At 37.6% G+C, this 22,515-nt stretch overlaps 1 protein-coding gene across 5 annotated transcripts in view; it reads right to left on the bottom strand.

Annotated features, from left to right (window-relative positions):
* The window catches only part of ANKRD28 (ankyrin repeat domain 28), a 207,522-nt gene that overhangs the window by 39,095 nt on the left and 145,912 nt on the right, over positions 1 to 22,515 (bottom strand). For all 5 annotated transcript variants that reach the window (XM_043474781.1, XM_043474783.1, XM_043474780.1 and 2 more), the window contains 8 exons: positions 21,828 to 21,898; positions 16,647 to 16,847; positions 15,192 to 15,279; positions 9,679 to 9,821; positions 6,468 to 6,680; positions 2,380 to 2,458; positions 1,527 to 1,641; positions 516 to 598 (listed from right to left, as the gene is read on the bottom strand). In XM_043474781.1, the coding sequence (XP_043330716.1) occupies positions 516 to 598; positions 1,527 to 1,641; positions 2,380 to 2,458; positions 6,468 to 6,680; positions 9,679 to 9,821; positions 15,192 to 15,279; positions 16,647 to 16,847; positions 21,828 to 21,898 (993 nt within the window). The remainder of the gene's footprint in view (positions 1 to 515; positions 599 to 1,526; positions 1,642 to 2,379; positions 2,459 to 6,467; positions 6,681 to 9,678; positions 9,822 to 15,191; positions 15,280 to 16,646; positions 16,848 to 21,827; positions 21,899 to 22,515) is intronic.

The raw sequence follows: 22,515 nt of genomic DNA on the forward strand, positions 1-22,515 counted from the left end.
ACTCATAAGTATTAATAATACATAAAATCTGTTCAACTTTTATAACATGCTAATAGAATATCATTTAAAGTAAAATCTTATATATTTAGTACTTCTATGCATTTTAATAAAGATCTTTATAGTAATATTTATATTAACAGAAAGCTACTGATCCTGTTTTGTTTCAAACTATGTGGCATTTTAAAACATTAATTAAATATGGTATGAATTTCAGACCTAGAAGATACTGTGAACTGGTCGCTGGCTCTCAAAAAGGAACCATGCAAAAGATATTTTGCTTCCAGACATAAAGGGACTACTTCAGGAATATTCCACATGCCATTCCCCAACTAAGAGAGAGGAAGAAATCACTAGAAAAATAAATATCAAATCTTAAAGGGCCCAACATCTTCTAAGAGGGGTTAATAAATGAGCCATACTTGGACGTATTTGTATATAATTTTGCAAAAGCAAGATGGAGGGGAGTTTGGGGGAAGCATAAAAGAGGATAATTTGTCTGTGAAGGTTCCACTCACCAGAAGAAAGAAGTTTCCTACAGCAATCTGAAAAACCACTTAAGGCTGCCAAATGGAGGGGGAACATTCCATGTATGCCACGTCTAAAGCAAAGAGGACAGTATCTTCACCACAATGCGAGAAAAAGGCAATCACTTAAGTAAAAAGAAACTACTTAACCTCTCCAGCAACTCTCCTCTTAGAGTAGGGTTTTTCGAGCTCAGACTACTGTCCCTGTGGACTTCCTGTGGGTCTGTGTGTGTTGGGGAGACAGCAGGACATCCCCAGTGCCCCTGGGCTTGACCCACACTGGATGACATTAGCTCTCTCCCCAAATCAGGACAACCAAAAATGACTCCAGACATTTGTCTCAGGAGCAAAAATCATCCCACCTGCTTTGCCATCAAGGATCATTACCACAAGGCAAAATGTTTTGCTTAAGACTGTTCACTGCAGTAATTTTTCCCAGCAGTAAAAAACCAGAAGTAAGTTGTGTTTGTAAATGAGGAGAATGAATAAACTGTGAAATCTTTACACAAGAATTAAATTTTATAAAACAAATCAACTAGAGTTACTTACAGAGATGAGGAAAGAAAAAAAAGCCCCAATTTATATTTACATGGCTAAATCAACAACTGCGTGTGAAAAAAAAAGTTTCATGAAGCATACAGTAGCATACCATTTTTAGAAAGCTTAAAAGAAAATTTAAAACATATTTATGAACATATAAAAGTATAATAAAAATTTAAAAATACACATAAGAATGATAAGCATCAATTTAAGTAGGGTGTGTATTTCTGCAGAGCATGCAAGAGAATCCATCTTTCAAACAAAGTTTTACATGGAAACTTTAACATATTAGTCATAATCCATAAACAATTGGGATAAAAAACATAAAAAGACCCAATGAAGTCATATTAAACATTCTATTACATCATCAACACAAAGAGGAAAAAGCTCACCCAAGAGAGAACCACACTGAGAAAAGCCGCGCGCTCCCTGGCAAGCCATCAACGCCTGGCACGCACTTACTTGGCGGTGTCGGCCCCGCTCGTGATGAGGGTGTTGATGAGCAGCTCGTGGCCATACCTCGCTGCTATGTGCAGAGGAGTGTTGCCATTCTTATCTTCACAGTCGATTACAGCTCCTGCAGCAAAGGAGGAATAAAATCCATAGATTTCATCCACAGCACAGTTACTGGGTCAGGCACTGGGACTGCAGATTTTATACTTAAAGCAAGTTTGTGAACTGAGCATAAGATTTTAATAGATTTAAAAATCAGAAGACAGTCTGCAATGCCTCATGAATTATTTGATCATGAGTTTATTCCTACCCTTTCCTTGCCAAATGAGAACAGCTATTGTCTTAAGTATCAATACTACTTACAAACAGTTCTTTGGAACATGGCTTGTGAAACACTGCCTTAAAGTAATGTACCCAAAAGTTCTTTTTATTTAGAAGTTTAGCTTGCCTAGTACTAATTCAAATACAAAATAATACAAGTTTAGAAAAGAAATGAAAATGCTAAAAACAGTTCAAGATATTCAAAAAGGGAAAGAGAAACGCAACTGAGTTTTGTCAATATATAATACAAACTGCAGTGGAAAGGCAGTTATTTTTCTATTTAGCATGTTTTTTAAAAGCCAGTACTAACTGCTAGTGATATTATATAAATAATCTAAGAGAAACAATACAGAAATAAATGAAAAATGACTATAAAAGATACATGTACATGGCATATAAAATTCTTCATTATCTGATTTTCATGAGATATGATATCAAATGTCAAAAATATGTATACTGCTATGACAATTCCTCAATACCATTCACTATGTGGATGCTTTTACTACACTTTAGAAAAAAAACAAACAGAAATACTTTTTACCACTCTGGATAATGGTTTGTGATCTGGAGAATCTACCATGGAGGGCAGTCATGTGCAGTGGAGTTTTTCCATCTTTGCTCTGAAATAGACACAAAGATTTAAAATTCTGGTTATATTCGTAACACGTAATTGTTCATTTTTATTTTGAATATCCTCTTGCAACTTTATTTTGTATGACTATTACTCAAGTGTTAGGTTTAATAAATGTCTATGACAGTAAAACAGCTATCTGAAATTATGAACTAATGTTTTAGTATGTATACCATAAAGCACAAATACACAATGCCTACAGTTTATAGAAGGTCCCGAGTGGTAGGTGTGTTATAATCTTAATATCACTCCTATTTCACAGGTGGGAGAACTGAAGAACAAGGATACTAATGATTTGACCAAGGTCACATCATTGGAAGTGGTACAGCCAGGATTTGCTGCCCAAGGTTCAAAATTTTCACATTGCTACAATTCTTTTGTCCTAAAAGAAATGCTGAATCATTCCCTGACCAAGGGAAAGTGAATGTCAGAATTAAATTCAGCCACTATAATTCACTTTAAAAACTTTATACACTATTTAGTTTATAATTACATGTCATCAACATTGTTAACTATTTTCTCAAATTACTTAAGATAATAAACCAGACTGGTCGTGCATGTGTATTCAACATAGAAATTCTGAAATTTCAGAGGAATTCCACATATGAAGAAAAACAATGCCTGAATTACGTGATATCTTTTACTGTGAGTTAGGTAAAGTCTTTTCTTCCCTCAATTATTTTGTTAATCAAAACATACATGTGATTATCACAAAGGAAGAAGTATTTGGGGGTACCCTGGTTATCTAACCAAAATTTAAAGTATAGGGTGGGGGTGAGAAAAGGTATAATAGCTATCTGGCTTGACAACTGGATATGTTGCATGAAATTGTTATTTTTTTTTTTTTTTTACTTTCAACACACATACTATAGAGTTTCTATCCTCTAGAGTAACTGATTACAGAATACCACTTGAAGAATGGAGGGAAAAAAGGCAGTAAGTGACATCGTCAGTGTGGCTGGGTTCATGATAAGCAAGGTTATGAAAAACCAGACCTATATTGCTCTTTTTATAAAAACATTCACTTACATCTAAATAGTATTTTGTAGGACAATCAATTTAAAAACTTACAAATTGAATAATTACGAACCTAAATTTACATTCCAAATGTAAGTCATCCACAATTTGATCAGGTTAGAAACATTAAAATAGAGGATGAAATGGGAGGAAAAGATGAAGGAGAAAGGTGACTTGATAAGGAGGACTTGAGGGTCAGCAAGTATGATTTTCTTTCTTATAAGGCAAATAGCCTGGAAAATCCCATGGACGGAAGAGCCTAGTAGGCTACAGTTCATGCGGTCGCAAAGAGTTGGACACGACTGAGCAACTTCACTTTCACTTTTCACTTCCAAATAACCATTTGACAAATATAGGAAACACTGGTGTCAGGAATGAAGATATATTCTTGAATGAAAACACATTCTTATTACTCGAAAACTCACTACTATCAACAGTTTTTATATAATGTCAGGGTTGGACGGTACCCAGAAATCAACAACCTGGAGACAGTGTTTCAGTAAGCTTGGTGCTAAGGTAACTGGACAGCTGCACATCAGCAGGAAGTTAGACATCCTCAGACAAGACCAAAGCAACTTTTATGAAATCAGTTTTAAATCAATGTCATGACCTGTTGTCTTCAAATCTACTTCACCACCACATCTTAACTGCTTTGCTAAAATATTCCCTTGTCATGTGTAAAATCCACCACTGAATTTTCTAAATCATTAAGGAAGTAACGTCAAATAGCACCATTGATAAGAGCCAAGTAACCCCCTTGTAGAAATAATTCTCATCTCTACATTTCAAAAGAAAACACAGACTTAAGAATAACCACAGGTAGTCAGCTACGTAGGCAATGACACATGAACCAAATAATCAATTATCTTCAAACTATAGTAACCACTTGTCTAAATGGCACTGTATAAAATAAACAGAAAGCTTAATTTTTACTGAGCAACTGATAAACTAAAAAATGCGTAACAGTTAATGATGTAAGTAAGTCTCTCTTACTCCAAGACACTTAATATTTAACAAAGATAATTTTAACTATAGTCATTTTATCATAAACAAATCTAGACTAAAAATATCTGATGAGATCTTTTCATTTGAAAAATGTTAGATAATTTCAAATTTTTTTATTTTGAAATACTCTTCACTAAAAAAATATTACTAGGCTTTTGAGGAAACAAGTAATGAACTTTCCACTCCTGTAAGAATTTTTTTTCTGAGCACTGATTATCCAAACAGCAGGAATTCTTCAAATCAAAATAGGCAGTTCAAATTTGTTATTAGGAAATTTTTAGAAGTTATTTAAATTATTAAAAATAAAACTTCAGGGACTTCCCTGGTGGCTAAGACTCCGAGCTCCCAATGCAGGGGCTCTGGGTTCGATCCCTGCTCAGGGAACCAGATCCCATATGCCCCAACTAAGACTTCACACTGAAGATCCCGCATGCTGCAGCTAAGACCTGGTACAGCCAAATAAATAAACATTTAAAAAAAAAAAAAAAACCTTCAGTAGGTGATCTGACTGAGAAGTGAAAGCTGTAAACGTCTTTTCTTAAAAGAGACACTCATACCAGAGAAGTGTTTTTAAAAAATACATCATGCTCTTTGCTTCCATGGTTTGGTACGTGTAACTTCTGTCCTTTAGCTGGCAGGGGCAACTCAGAGCCATGACCTAAATACAGACGGGCCTGCTGCCACTACAGCTGTCAGCGTGGGTCAGCGGCATTGTTAAAGGAGGTTTCCAAGTCAGAGGTGAGAAAACAGACTCCTTTCCCGACCCTCTGAAAGACACCAGCTCATCACACCTACAAAGGGAGCTGGAATTTTATGTAACTAAGCTCTGAAAACATTCCAAGCTTAAATGTTTTACTAATCCTAAACGGTTCTATTTTTTTTTATGGTTCCTTTTTTTCATACCACAAGCCATACCACAAGGTTTGGCAAGTGTTCAAAGAATGAATTAATAAATTAATACAGACACAATCAGTGAAAGCAACTTGGAAAATATAAATGACCATTACACATTATAAAGTAGTTAATTGTGGTTACATGTGCATTTCCAAAGACTTATGAGTAAAAGTACATTTATTGTGGCTCCAGAGCTTTTATGTATTTCTAAAACTCAAATGCTCACTCTTCGAAGCGACTGACCAAAAATCAACTATTCCTTGTATGTAAAACACTGATATTCATCTTTTAACTTTTCTAACATTGTGAAAAATTTCAAAACAGCAAAGTTGAAATAATATTACTGTGAACACCCATATGCATACCACCTAGAGTCTACTGCTAACATTTTACTATATGAACATTATCATACATTAGTCTCTCTCCACCCAACCCACGCTATTAAGTGATTTTTTTTTCTTTTTAACCAAGCTGTGTGGTATACAGAACAAGGGATGAAACCCATGCCAGCTCAGAATGTTAACCACTGGACTGCCAGGGAAGTCCCTAAAAGATACTTTTCAAAATTAGCTACAGATAACGCTACTTATTACCTCTAAAACACTTTGGTATGTGTATCATTAACTAAGGTTCAATATTAGCTTGGTTTGTAACCTTCTAAGGGAACATTTACATGCAATGAGGCCTATGAAATCTTAAATGTACCACTCGATGAGTTTTGACTAATTTTTATTCATATAACCCAAAGCTGTCAAAATACAGGACATTACCACCATACCAGAAAGTTCCCCCATGCCTTTTTATCAATCCCTCCTCCCAGTGACAATAACTGTCCTGTTTTGTACCCACAACTATAGATAGTCTGGCACCCCATTACTATTTTGTCTGTTCTAAAATCTTATATAAGTGGGAACAGTGAACAAATTCTTGTGTAACACTTTTACTCAGCATAGTACTTTGAAGTCTTATCTGTGTATGTACCAGTAACTCATTCCTTTTTATTGCTAAATGGTGTGTGCTACCAACAGTATTAATACAGTGCAACCCGAAATACTAGAAGGGATTCTGATTTGACTTCCTACCTTCATATTGACATCGGCCCCATTGCCTACTAGAAGCTCTAAACACAATGCTCCGTGTGTAGATGCAGCAGCAAAGTGCAAAGGAGTAAACCCTTTTTCATTCTTTTGATTTACATTAGCACCAGAATCTATCAGTTCATTCACGACAACATCCTGTCCATTGTAGCAGGCTACGTGAAGAGGTGTATTTCCATAGGCGTTTGGTTCATTCATCTATTGCAAGACAAAAATGTCAATGTTAATGCAGTCTTCCTAATTATTAGTGTTGTGAGCTACCTTAACAACATTATGATTGAAATCAAATTATTAAAGTGAGAAACAGGGAAAAATAATACAGACAAGGCTCATCATTTTAAACTTATTTTAAAAAAATGAACATAACTACAGCATTTTGGTGTCAAATAGATTTTGTACCATCAGGAAATATAATTCATATATACAATGTCTATTTCAAGATAAAACTGAATGATTCCAAGAGATATTTTAGGAAAATAAAAACATATTTTAAAAAGCATTCTACATAATACACAATTATAGAATTAACTCTAAGAGTTATGAAAAATGAACACAAACTGAAAATTGACATATACTGAAAAACACACATATTTTCTCCTGGTTCATTTACAGTGACCAAAGATGAAAGTTGGTTTTTAGTAGACAGCAAGATTTTTTAAAAATGAGTAATATCCTTTCCTATTTATTTAACTCATTTTTTCAACAAACTTAGGCTCTAGATATTTTCCAGCCTATATACTGATATACTGATATGTTACCAAAACGAATATGCTCTAAACAATATAATCAATACTGAGAAATAATTCATGTAATCTTTCTATTCCTTAAAAAATATATTGGATTAATATTTTCAAGTTTACACAGCTTTCCTGTAATGAAGAATTTTACCTTTGCCCCCGTGCTCTGGGAGGTAACCCATGGCACGCCTGATAGACACGTCCTTATCTAGGCTGGGAGCTGGCCACCCTGCCCCGAGAGTAGGGTTAGCACAGTGGGTGGTCTTTGGGGGCGGTGGGGTGGGTAGGGTTAGCACAGTGGGTGGTCTTTGGGGGCGGCGGGGTGGGGGGGGCAGGGCCACAAAGAACAGCCATGTGATTTGGGGGAAGGGCTTTGGATCGCTTGGTCTCTGTGGACTGAAATCAATCACATGAGCAATTTTGATCAACCATGCCTATGTAGTGGAATCTCAACAAAACTGATAACAAAGCTCAGGCTGGCAATACTGCGTGCATGCACCACACTCTGATGCTGGGAGATCAGAGTCCTAACTAACTGCAGGGAGAGGCCAGCGGGAGCTTTGTGTTTAGAACACTCGCGCGTCTCTTCTTTTGGCTGATCTTAATTTGTAATTTTCTGCGTAATAAATCATAACTGTGAGTATAAGAGTGCTCAGTGAGTTTCTGGAGTCCTTCTAGTGAATCATCAAAGCTGAAGGTAGTTCTGTGCCCTCTAACCTTGTGGTTGGGCCCAACTTATCACAACTTTAACATTTTCCTTTCTCAGATCTCCAGTAACAGAAATTAGAGGAACTGAAAAAGCCACATATAACTTTAGTCAAATCATCTAGATTTCATCACCAAAAGCCGGCAACCTAGAATAGATTCTCCCTTGGAGCTCCCAGAACTTTGAGAGATTACGTTTACTGCCTTCAGTCACCCACTTCATGGTCATTTGTTATGGCAGCTCTTAGAAGCTGAGTCATGCAATCAGAGGCCGTGGGTCACTAAGTGGCTCCAAGTCTGACCACTTTTTTGGAAGAATGCTCTCACCAGAGTTTATTTTGCTGCCAATAAAATATGCTTTAAAAATTGTCCCAGAACGGACTTGAAACAGTGACCAGAAGTAGGCTGTCTCATTTATCTAGATCAAGGGTCTCTTGGGCATTATAATCTCTGTGCTGAACCAGAGCTATAGAAGTGCTGAGTTGAAAAAAAAAAAACTTTTCATCTGTTTGCACTCTACAAGATTCTACCTATGTTTGGCTTTCTGATCCCCATCTTTCAAAAATTACGTGCTTCACATAGTCCTTAAATTAGTAAATAGTTCAACCAGATCACCAACTATCTTTCTGTCTTTCCAGCTGATCTAAACTACCTCCCTTTCTCCTGGTTGTTTTAAATCAATGGCTCAGGGGTAAAGAATCTGCCTGCCAATGCAGGAGACATGGGTTCAATCCCTGGATTGGGATGATCTCCTGGAGAAGGAAATGGCAACCCACTTCAGTAATCCTGGGAAATCCCATGGACAGAGGACCCTGGTGGTCTACAATCTATGGGGTCGTGAAAGAGTCAGACACGACTTAGCAACTAAACAACAACAAATAATCTGTGTTTTAAAGAACCAGATGAGTTTGTCAGACCTGTACCTAAAATAAGAGTAAATCTGCTAACTGAAAGTTGCTCAGTTGTGTCCAACTCTTTGCAACCCCATGGACTATATATATAGTCCATGGAATTCTCCAGGCCAGAATACTGGAGTGGGTAACCATTCCCTTCTCCAGGGGATCTTCCCAACACAGGGGTTGAAGCCAGGTCTCCTGCACTGCAGGCAGGTTCTGTACCAGCTGAGCCACAGGGAAGCCCTGAATCTACTAAGGGTGGGGTGTAACATGCATGTGCCTCAAGGATGGACTGTGGGAGCTCCAGGTATTCTTAGCTACCCCAGTTCTATTATCAAATATATTCAGATGAAGCAAGCAACCCCTCCCTAACCAATCTACAGATTCATATAGTAAGGAACACTTGCAGCTGACGGGCCAGAAGCCTTTCCCTGCCTACTTCTGACCAATACACTGTAATAGAACAGTTACAGTCATTTAAAGGAAATGTTAGACAAACTGGGCAAATACTACTGACAATAACCAAGCCACTTAGGAAACTAATCCAAGTATGTCTGATCTGCTGGTTTCCACAGTTGAAATGAAGCTACAGGGGGCTAGAATGTGATGGAAAAGGGAAACTTCTGTCAATCATTCATCTTTGGAAAGTATTCTACCTCTTAACACATTTGACTAACTTCATGTCTTGGTCAGACATCAGCAGACTGTATATTACATAAAGGAGTATAAACACAACACTATTAAAAGACAAAAATGTTACTGTAAGAAAACATCTTTTAAATTTGAAAAAACTTCCACCGACAATGAAATCACAAACACACGAAACGCTCCATTCTTCATCCTGCTTAGTACACCTACATCAACCCCAAGATCGAGAAGGTACTTGACCACGCTGATCATCCCGCTGGAGGCTGCTGCGTGGAGAGGCGTGTAAGACTTCTTGTCCTTGCATGTCACCTCAGCTCCGTGCGCCACAAGTAACTTCACTACTTCAATGTGACCTGAAAATGTGTTTATGAAGAAAAAAACAAGCAGAGAACATATGGAAAATATGAAATACAATATGATCCTGAATATTTTTAAAGACAGGTAAAAATACAAGACAAAGCTCAACAAGTCACCACTTAATCATACTATAACCAGAGAGTGGGCACAAGGAAAAAATAAGAACTCAGGATAATTTTGATAAATGTTGACAGATGCCACAAAGAGCTGAAAATAATACATTTAATTTTCTTATCCGATGATGATCCTGCAATCCTCCTTTTACCTAGATCATGTTTCCAAGGTTGTTTTTAATACACTCTCAAGTTACTAAGCTAGCTTTTTATGTCTAATAAGAGACATTAGTTTATGTTTGCATGCTTTAGTGGAATCTTCTATTCAGAAATCTGGGAGTGAATTTGGCATATTTCTTAAAAATGTCAAGTCTTTGGAACACTAAGCTAAAAACTTCTCTCTCACTATTTCCAGCTGTCCTTAACAACCTTAGTTTGTTACTCACCCATGCTGATTCCCAAATCTCAGTGGTCTAAACCATTAGCGTTTTCTCATTAGCATTATGATAGCTTGTCAAGAGGGCTCTGCTCAGTCACTTAAGGATCCAGACACATGGAGCTGACACAGTCTTGAAGGCAGCTGGTCACTGTGCCAAGAAAGGGGACTACAGAGCTTCACACCATCAATCAAATGCTCTGGTCCAGAGGCCATGCTGCTTTCATTAGTCAGAACTAGTCTCAGGCTCCCCGCAACCATGCAAAGAGGCCAGGAAGGAGGACCTGTATCTGAAAGGTGAGAGAACCACTAGTCTCCTTTCCTCTCCTCACATCTTATCAGACTAGGTTATACAGTGCTTTCTCCTCCTCCCCAAAGCTTTCCCACCACTGTGCCTTTGTTCATGAAACTGATTTCTTCATTGTACAGAATGTTCTGCTTGGATGTTTCTTTCTAATCACTGCTATTAATCCGTGAAGAAGGCCATGTCAGTTCCTATCTTCCCTAGAAGTCTTATAAATAAGCCTTCTTATAAGTCTTCCAGTTCCCTAGAATTACATGGCCAAAAGCACCCACTACCTGCAAATACGATCTCATAAGCATATAATACCTTGTGATGTTTCTTATACTTGAATCATTATTTAACTAACACTTTAATTACTTTTATGTATTAGGTTCCCAAATACAGATCTTTAAAGGAAAATGTCATAGGTTCTTAATGTTCTCCTTCACGGTATACTTCAAACAAAACAGACACCCAATAAACATTTGTTGCATTAAACAAGTTGTTCATGATGTCATTTTTAATACCCCTTTATAGGAAAGGAGTATATAAAGTTAGTAACTATGAGATTTTCAAACACAGCACCCCACTCTCCTGAAAAAAGGATACTATAGGATGTATAAAGAATCAAGTATATTTGGTTGTTAATATATGTAAATTATCAATTAAAGTGTATACTTTCAGATACTTTTTCCCATCTTAATATGAAAAATATCTACTATATTTTTAGGAAAGGAAAAATCAAAAGAATATCTATTAAATCATTAGATGTCAAAGTAAATGTGACTATCATATAAGAGCAGTAGCTGGTACAGAGATCTCTCAAGACAGACATGTTACTTCTCTGACCTACGGCTCTAGAAAAAACTACTACTTGGGTTTGTCATAATGTATTAAAAATCAGGACCTATAATACCTGGGAGGGTCACACATGAATGGAGCTTATTTAAACCAGTTAAATGCATATTATTCACTAACAGGCCAAAAAGAAACAAATTCTGATTTTTAAGACTAGAAGGCCCATAACACAAACATACTGGAAAAACTGTTCAAAATTAATATATCACTCTAAGTAAATGACGCAGATCATATTAACTGTGTAGATTCCAGGAAGTGTGAACTTTTCCTGATGTTGATAAAAAACCTATTTTTAAAAGGTGCCATGCGTAAGCAAATTTACTATCTTAAAACTGACAAATATTTATTTAAGCACATTTCTGAAATATGCATAAATTTCTTTAATGGACCACTGAAAACATTAAGAAGAGGTCTTTCCATAGTCAGTTTGGTGTGACTTATTTAAAAGAAAAAAGGCAAGAGAGTTCTAGAGTGAAATAAATATATTGTTCTAGCTAGGCAGACCCTAGCCAGAATATGTATGTGTTTTCCTTATCAATATATAAAATGATGGTACCCAAGGGGACTAAATTTCATTCAATTTATCTGAGTGTATTTTCAGAAGATAGCATTCAGTAGATAAGCACGGCATACTTAATTCTGTAATGAGTAACAACATTCTTTAAAAATAATTATATCCAAGCAATGTAAGCTTGATAAATATAATCATTATCCTTCAGGAATTTGGAAAATTCTCTGTATTTTTCTTTTGTTCATGAATGTATAAATAAAACAAGCTATGTTTGTTTTTTTTTTCTTTCAATTTTTACAGGAGTACAGTTGGTTTAAAATGTGTCAGTTTCTACTACACACCAAAGTGAATTAGCTACACACATACATATACCCACTCTTTTTTAGACCCCTCCCCACACAGGTCATCACAGAATACTGAGTGGGGTTCCCTGTGCTATACAGCAGGTCTGCTTACTTTTATGGAAAGAAAAGGAGCAGAAAAAAAAACCAAAACCAAACACCATTTCATATCAACTCAAATTATGAACTGCTTTTAGAAGAAATAATGTAATGAATTGCTTACTAAGGTAATCAACCTTTATTTAGTACCCTCTATCTCAGAGTCATCACAGCAAGGTGACTGGATTTTGTTAAAAACACTGTGCAACAGAAAAGATGAGTGAGTAAACGGGATCTTAATGAAGGTCCATAGTAGGAGCAAATACAGGGGAGGGAGGGGAAAATGATCGATTCATCTGGGGTGAGAATGGAACTGAGAACTCAAGAGTATTTAGTCACAGCATAAGGGTGAGAGGTAGAGCCTAAAGAGAAAAGCAGTCTCAGCCAGGAGACGGCAGGCAAAGAAGGAAATAAACTACAAGAATACATGGGATTCTAATGTTTCCTGGGCTAATACTGACAGAGTCTCTAGAAGTGACAGTGATCTGGACTTCAGGCCTGTCTAATAGACTAGGTAATAAATAGCTCCGTACTTTCATATATTTAGCTCCTTTTAATTCTGAACACCTAAAACAACTGAACAGCTTTTGAAATTGGATGTAAATACTCTTCTTTCTCCAAGCTTAAAGAAAGGAAGAGACAAGGAAAGAAACAATATTAACCTCTGAATGTTTACGCTCAAAAATTAAATGGACTGTGAGGCACAAAAAATACAGAATATCTTCTACAATCCGCAATCAGCCTAAAAAAAATGACATTTAGCAGATCAAGGAAAACAAAGCCATCCAAGGACCCTGAGATAAACACACACCCAATTAGAGACAACCCACAAAATTCTGTGGCCTTTAATTTTATGAAAATTGTTGTTTAGCCAAGCCTAACTCTTTGAAGATAAAAAGCCTAATGCTCTCTGCTTAATGTGTTAAAGTTTTACTATAAGTTATATAGTTTAAAATCAGAATAGTTGTTCCTAAACTGTCTTCAAGAATAAGCTATGCTAGAGTATTCAGAAAACTCCTCAAGACTTTAATACAGAAAATCTATAGGCTGTAAGGAGACAGCAGGAGGACACCGCACAAGACTTGCTTCTGGATATTTTACCTTCAATTAACAGAAGAAAACTGCCCATGACATAACTAGAGGCACAAACCTTTGGTGTGAGAGAAACACCAACAACCCCAGAGTTACTTCCATGATAGGCAAAGGATCTTCCTGGACTTGGGGTTATTGACAAATTACTTTGAGTTCATTTGGTTTCTTACATTTTTCTATTTTACAATTTTATACAGTAATTTTAAATCAATAATCTTCCATCAATCTTCTAGTTTTAAGAGAGAGCTAAGAAAAGACAAAAGTGAATGCAGGAAGTAATGGGAATGGCTGCAAAAAGAGGAGTTCCTTAACTCTACTTTAAGATGTCTCCATTCACGGCTTCCTTCCTGAGGCAGAGCCGAGCCCTGCAGGACCTGCAAAGTTAGGGGCACGTTGAGGTTCACTTCAGCCTGAGTGGTTTTGGCACCCACAAGCCAGCATCTTTTCTGTTCTTTCGTAAGTATCCGAGGAAGGCTGACGCGTCTCTCCCCTGGCTGTCCAAGTCACCTCAAGAACCCATTAATGCTTGGCAGTGCTCTGCTCATGGAGTGGCACAGGTCTTAAGCGGTCTGCCCCAGGATCATTTCCCCATGAACTCTGTTTCAGACAGCAGATTTTGGAGATCCTAAGACTTCTCAAGAATTCCTCCCCATCCCGCCCGCTCCTTTCTGGCTGTGCGGCACAGTTTGTGGGATCCTAGTTCCCCGATCTGGGACTGAAAATATGCTCTTGGCAGTGAAAACGCAGTCCTAACCACTGGACCACCACAGAATTCCCTCAAGAATGTTAAAAGCAGAAAAGCTGGTATCTGCACCTCAGTCTCTTTCTGTGCAATTACTGTGGCAGAAATCAAACCAATCCAGTGCTTGGCCCAGTAGGTTTTAAAAAAAAATTATTTGTTTATTTTGGCTGCGCTAGGTCTTCATTGCTTGCTCAGGCTTTTTTCTAGTTGTGGTGAGCAGGGGCGACTCTCGAGCTGCGGTGCCTGGGCTTCCCACTGTGGCAGCTTCTCTTGCTGCCGAGCACGGGCTCCAGGAGTCATAGCGTGCGGGCTCGGGAGCTGTGGTGCACGGGCTTAGCTACCCTGCAGCACGTGGGATCTTCCTGGACCAGGGCTGGAATCTACGTCCCCTGCACTGGCAGGCAGGCAGGCACTTATCCACTGCACCACCAGGGAAGTCCAGTAACAGGCTTTCTAATACATCTTCACAACTTCTACCTTAATATCCCCATACAAAGATGTGATCAGGATGGCTATAAGAATGAGCTTTCAGTAAACACCAATCTAAACTCTGTACCCCAGGCTTCTATCTAGGATGTCTCTCCCTTCAAAGGTAAACAGAATTAATTTTAAACAGCTTTCAAGAGAACTGGGGAGAAGGCAATGGCAACCCACTCCAGTACTCTTGCCTGGAAAATCCCATGGATGGAGGAGCCTGGTAGGCTGCAGTCCATGGGGTTGCAGAGTCGGACACGACTGACTCGACTTGGCGGCAGCAGCGGCGGCAAGAGAAGTGGACCCAAGGTACCCCTGCCCTTGCCAGCCTCCCCCACCACAAAGCTGGTTTCACTTGGGCAGCAAACTGAGATATAACTTCTCACTATCCTAAAAGACATACTATACAAATGCAAGAATGACAATGTCCAACTTTTCCTTAACACTTAATATCAAAAAAAAAAAAAAAATACATACCCATATATGCTGCCCAGTGGATAGCACGTCTATCTTTCTTGTCAAAAGCGTTAATATTGGCACCTCTAGACAAGAGTAATTTGACCATCTGGAATGAAAATAAACATAATTTCATCAAAATTGAGGAGAACTGTTTATGAATATCTATCATGAAGACTCATCTCAAATCTCTCTGGCACTGAATTTCTGCACTTGCAGAAACACTAGATTATATACTGAATGCTTTAACATAATTTAATAAACAACAGGACAAAATACAACAAAAGGTTTTACTCTGGTTGTTATTGAAGTCAGGCATCAATATCTTTTAAAGATGCCACTGTGTCCTTTTATTTTATGAACAAGTATAAAGCGAGAGTATTTAACAATATGTTTTATTCCTTTTTTTATAGCTCAAATATTATTTAAATTCAAAGTGCTTTCTGATTCCAGAAATGTCTTAAATTTAATTCAAACACAAATGAAGTGTCCATAATATGATTAGACCTGAAGGCCACTGCAGTCTACTTATCTCAAAACGTACCAAGAGTAGTTATTTCCATTATATCTAAACATATTTACAATACTTTCCCGGCTGGAAAGGGCATTGCAGATGTCAAAAAGGGACTCATCTATTGACCAGAACTGCAGTGGAGGCAAAAACTCTTTATGTGGCAAAAACCGGGAAGAAGAGTGAAAACAGCACTGCAGCAACTGGTTCTCAGCCAGTGAACCCTGGGAATGTCACTTTACTTCTCCTTTTTAAATCAAGGTATAGTTGATTTACAATGCTTCAGGTAGACAGCAAAGTGATTCAGTTAAATATACACATATATATTTTTCAAACTCTTCTCCATTATAGGTTATTATAAGATATTAAATGTAGTTCCCTCTGCTGCACAGCAGAACCATTTATATTTACTTGAGTTTCTGCGTCTGCAAAAAAAATGAAGGACTGGACAAGCTGGCCTCAAAAGGTCTTCTAACCGAGTCTCGTTCTTTCCTACGTCTTCCATGTACATACGTGAGCCCCACTCTCTGCTATAACACACCTAACATTAGTCAATGCTCGTTGTATAATATAACTACTATTTTTTTAAACTGTTTTCTTTTGATGGCCTCTCATTAATGAAATTTTGACAAATGTTCAAAATAAACTGTAAGAAAATGTTTTCTACACTCTAAACTCCCTCTGCAACCATCTTTCTGGGAGAACAATGAAACTGCGCTGACTCCCTAGATATTTTTTCCTTCAATGACAGAAAAAACTTTTCACATTGTTTTACAGTTAGTAGCGTTGGTTGGGGCTGTATCTGATAAATTTCAAATGTGAGAAAGGCAGATCATGAATTATGATGAAATAAAGTCTGAGGGTTTGAAGAAGGTAAACATAAATAAAAAGGAGCGAGACAGCCAAGTTCATTAATAACGGGGGTGGGGGCGCAGAGAGAATCACTGAGGGAGGAGCACACCTACCTCCCCATGGCCACTGAAAGCTGCATGATGCAGTGCAGTTCTTCCTGCCCGATCGGACACGTTTACATTACTCAAAAGAGGAACTAAGGCTTCTGCGCACTTGACAGCTTTGTTAGCAGCCGCTATGTGTAACGGGGTTTGCCAGTTTTTGTCTCGAGCATTAACATCTGCAGAATGCTTCAACAGTACCTGAACTGCTTCCTGAAACACACGAAGATATAAGTTACATAAGACAAATGACTTAACAGCTTTAGAAATTGTACATCCAAGATGGAAAAACAGTTTCTTGAGGAAATAAAAAGTTTGGTAGAACCTGCTATAAACAAGCCAGAAAACAAAATACCTTGAACTAAAGGCAGTACTCAGAGCCATGCAAGATACAGCAAGATAAAACATTCCCTTTGTCCATCCTCCAACTGAGGCATAGTCATCAATCTCCATCAAAATGTACAAGAAGAAATACTGACGAATATTGTTCAAAAACATTCATCACTACTCTTGCTTTTCTCGATGGTGAGATACAATTAATTTATAATTTCAAAGCTTTAAAAATTACATTTATCACTTTGCCATTAAATACAAAAAAATTTAAAACATACGATTTCCCAAGGTATTACACACGCTGTATTTTACAAAATGAAAAATCACTAGGATCTAGTTCATTAGAGTGAGAGAGTGAGCGAGGCAGGGAGGGAAGAAAGGAAGTCTTTGCTGTGATTCTACCTTGCGGGAAAGTTGGTGTTAACAAGGCCAACTAACGGTTTACTATTCAAAGTGACTGGTCTCCCAGAACACAAGGAAAATGTCACAACACATCCATAAACTGGACTCAAGGCCAAATCAAAAGGAATCCAGTAAGCCATCAGTATTAAGCAATATAATCAGAATTAAACATAGCAAAGATCTTCTCCTTGCAGGGACAATCCTATTTTTGGCAGGGGAGCAACAAACTATATACAAAATGAAAAAGACCAGAAGCAAATTATCTCAGTTCTGTCATTTACAAGGTATAACTATTCAAGTCTAGTAAAACTGACCCCTGGTGTTCTTATCAGTAAAGGGGGTAGCACCTGCCCACCACTCCTTTCAAGACTGCTATCAAGCAAAAAAAAGCTAACATACATGGTGTTCAAAAGATTAGAATAACTATAACCATGCAACATAGCAAGGAACACCAAACAAAATACTATTATTCATGATTCACATATAGCCTTTGAAATAAAAAGTAATCAGGACGGTCTGAAATCTGGGAAACGGCAAAAGGCTGGAGAGATGCCCATCAATCAATCAATCTGCCAAGTAGTTAATCAAGGGCATGCAGAGGCCTGCCCTGTGACCTCGCAATTCCACTCCAACTATTCTACCCAAGAGAAAATTTGAAAGATCCATCTGAAAATGTCATAGCAATCTTTTGTTTACTCATAAGTCAAAAAAGAAATGTAAATGTCCACCTATAGGAAAATAGATAAAACTGTTGCATATACATACAGGGAAACACTACTTCGCAATAAAAAGAAATGAACCACCAATGTACACAACAAAAAGGACAAATTGCAAAAGAAGTCAAGATGTAAGAGTACACATTGTATGATTCCATTCTTACAAAATTCTAGAACAGGCAAAATTACTCCATGGTGAGAGAAATTAGAACAGTGTTCACCTCTGGGGACAGGCGGGACTGACTGAAAAGGGCCATGAAGGCACCGGCTGGAGTGACGGAATCGTCAAAATCTAGACTCGGAAAAACGCTGCATAGGTGTACACATCTGCCAAAACTCAAGACTACACACTTAAAGTCTGTGCATTTTACTGTAACTCATATTTCAATTTAAAAAAGGGAACACAGGGAAAACATACATATAGAGGAATATGTACTCAGAATCATGGAGAAGAGGGTACAAGCACTGTCAGGACTCTCTATAACACTCTCATGGGAGATGATTAAAAGCAACGTGAATAATTTATAATTGGGTAAATTGGGCAAATACAGCATACTATAGATGATAGGTTTGCCTTAATTACTTCCAACTAAAATGCACAATGCATACCTGTAAGTTTCTGAAAAGTGTGTGGAATATTTATCTTCCATCAGCACAATCAAAGCTATACTTCTGTTTCACAGAAAAGCAAGAATAAACCCAGTTTACGGTTGACGGTGGGTAAGATGGCACCCACCACAATGGCTCAGACTCTAGAATCAGGACAGACTAGTCTGAATCCTGAGTCCACTGCCAGGGACTTAACGGTGTACCCCCATGTTCACACAGTGAAGTCCTGCCTCCCCCCACCAAAGTGTATTTAGGAGGGAAAGGAAGATGAGACGGTAAGGGAGAGGCCCTAAACTGATAGACTGACCGCATTCTAAGGCCAGGAAGCGAGCCTCCCCTCTCCCCCTGCCTCACCAAACATGAGGACGCAGCGAGAAGGCAGACATCGCAGGCCAGGAAGAGAGGCCTCGTTGAAACTGACCCCGCTGAACCTTCCTGTGGAACGGTTAGCCTCCAGAGTGTGAGAAAATACATTTCTGTTGTTTAAGCCACCCAGCCTGTGGTATTCTGTTATGGCAGGTGAGCTAATATTGACACCATTTACAACTCAGAACAATATAGGCCAGTGTCATATCACAACAGCAGTGACCTTTGACAATTTAGAGAAAACTGGCTTCCCTGATGGCTCGGATGGTAAAGAATCTGCCTGCAATGCATGAGACCCTAGGGTTCGATCTCTGAGTTAGGAAGATCCCCTGGAGAAGGGAATGGGAACCTACTCCAGTATTCTTGCCTGGACAACTCCATGGACAGAGGAGCCTGGTGGGTTACATAGTCCATGGGGTCACAAGAGTGGGACACGACTTAGCGACTAAACTACCACCAGAGGTACATATGTGTACATATGTGTAAGAAATGCTGCAGGTGGCCTTGACTTCAAACAAACAAGTTATACCCTAGAACACTGATTTAAATATGATTATGAAATATGGGGATGGGGTGATAACAAAAGTTTAAATAATATCTGAAGAGTATTTATTCATAGCTTGGGGTCAGGCACAGCGAAAAGAAGGGCTGACACATTTGCAAATAAATACAATGTTTGGGTGAACCAGTAATACTTCACATGGTGATCTATTTTAAACTCAGTTATCAGAACTAAAATGATAGTTCTTGGGGTCATATTAAAAAGCAATAAACACATATCCTTCAGAGGATCCAGTGTGATGTGGCTTTTTTAAAATAAATAAATAAATACACACACACAGCCCTAACATTCAGAAATCGATCTATTCAGAATACCCCTCATTTACAGAGAGCTGAATTGTATATGACACTTGAAGAAGGACAGTCACAAACCAGTGGTGGAGAAAAGATGAGGCAGCCAGGCAATAGGAGGTATGTCATGGAGGCGGAGTTGGAATGGGGGGTACTTCACTGGAAGCAGTCTTTCTCAAACCAAGTTCAGCGAGGAAATTAACCCTTAAGACATCCACTGTCCATGAAGAGTTAACTTCTATGAAAGACTAAACTTAATTTTAGGTTGAAAAGCTTAAACTTATTAGGATTAGCTTTCTAACCCACAGCTTGCCCTTAAGTTCAAGCTACATACATAATTTAAAAAAAACAGCAGTTCGGTCTCTGCAATCTGCCTCTAACGTTAATTATTTTAAGAAGTTCTAGCCTGTTATCTCTACAGATATACAAAGTGTTCTTCCTGATAATTTAATCTGGCAAAACTCCACTAAATTTAAGTCACATTCCCAAGAGTCATGCCAAAAAAATAGGTAAATATGATTAACTTACCAAAAAGTTGCAATGATGGTAACGCTTATCTTCCTTAATTGCCTTTATCGAAAGAAACTTCTTTACAAGAGGGCTAACGACAATCTCAATAGTATTACCATGAATTTCAGAGTTCAAAGTATCTTGGTGAATATGTCTTAGTTTCCAGAATTCCCAGATTTGCCTAAGATTACCCAGCTAGAATGTGGCAGGTGACACCTGAAGCCAGTTTCCCCCAGTCCAGCCCCGCAGTTCATCAGTTGCAGCCACCAAGGACACTGTTCCCTCCCTCCTCCTCCCAACTCAAAGGCCAAAGGCCAACAGACCGCCTCTGTCACACCACAGCATTCACAGTTCTTTCCAGTCACTCTGTCCTCCACTCCTCTTCACTTGCCCAGCGCTTGTTTTGCGTTCAAGACGTAGTTCTTGATTAGTACAGAGAAGGAACAGACTTAAGGAGGACCTGGTCCCATGATGGGCAGAAGGAGCAGAAGCGACTCTCTCCATTTTTCACAATCTCAGCAACTGAAGAAAATGCTACTTTACACCGTCACACACCCTTTTATATTTTAAATTATTTTAAAAAATGTTTTCAACCAGAATTAAATATATTAAGATGGGTAAAAGGTGTGCTCTGGGCACAATGCATTCGTAAAACACACCCCATCCATTTTAGAAAGGCAGTAAAATGACAGAAAAAAAGAGGGTCCAGGTATTTATTATCACCTTTGCTACCCAACAGCTGACTGGTTTCTGGCAAGTTGTTAACTACACAGTTTCTTCGAAATATTTTTATTCTTCAAGGATTTTATGAGGGCTAGAAGATATGACAAACATAAAAGCGAATTCTCACAAAATGTCAGTTTATCTTGAAGATCAAACAAAGCACAGGATTATTAATAAGGAATTGTTCTTCTTCATAAGACACTTAACATATTTTAAGATTATATTTAGAACTGGCAACACAGGAGAACTAGTAATGTTTCCAAAATGAATTTTACAGTTTACCTAAACAATATTTCATTTATCCATTATACACTGCAGAGATTACTTCCTGATCACAACCAGCAGAACCTCTGAAACAAGTCTATCAGGCTATTGTGAACCAGTCAGCAGAGAAAAGCCCTGATGAGGGATTTCTAAGATAGAAAAATAACTGCTGTCCTGCAGGAAGTGCAAAAGGAGAGTTTTCTATTCTCTGCCACTTCAGACTCTCCAAGAGGTCTTCGTCACAAAAGGAAAATGGAACAATTAACTTGGTTTGTACAAATTGCAAAGTAAAGTGACCAGTCTAGGTAGTTTCCGTTGCTTGTTCCTTTTTTGAAAATACAGGATCTGCACATGGGCTCCCAGGCAGGCCTACTTAAAGATTTTACACACAATATATTTACTAAGAGAAATTTCATACCTCACTACAAGACGCAACTGCTCTGTGTAAAGGTGTCAACCATTTGCTGTCTTTGGCATTAACTCTAGCTCCTGCAACAAGAAGAAAAAAATTAATTGAAATATTTTGTATAAAATAATTTAAAATAAATAACTAGTTACATACAGTCCAAACTGGATAGATAACAATTGAAAATGTAGAAGTTCATTTTTTACTTTCTGCTAATAAATTATCCTTAAATTACAAAACAAAACCTTTTTAATTGATATCCAGGAAGGAATTAGCTCTTTTTATTAAAAATCAAAGAAATATTTTATATGTAGGCTAGAAAAGCCACCTTTATACAGAGCATATCCAAAGTGAAAATCAGACCCTACTGCAGAGTGTGTGTTAAAAGCCTGATACTTAAATAAATAAATAAGAATACTCAGACATAAAATACAGATCATAACAAAGTCTTCATTATATTTCTTTATTAATATACATTTATAAATATATAAAAATTATAGATGTATATTTATATAATTATGTATATTATATACATTATTATACATATATATATAATTTATATAATTATATAAATATAAAATATTTACAAATGTATAATTTATAAATATATAAAATATAAACATAAAATATTCCTTATATTCTTTACTAATATAAATATAAAACATACAACCATTCAATACAAAGTCTTCATTTCTTTACT

Source organism: Cervus canadensis, chromosome 7 (assembly GCF_019320065.1).
Source record: "Cervus canadensis isolate Bull #8, Minnesota chromosome 7, ASM1932006v1, whole genome shotgun sequence".
In the NCBI taxonomy this organism is placed as follows: domain Eukaryota; kingdom Metazoa; phylum Chordata; class Mammalia; order Artiodactyla; family Cervidae; genus Cervus; species Cervus canadensis.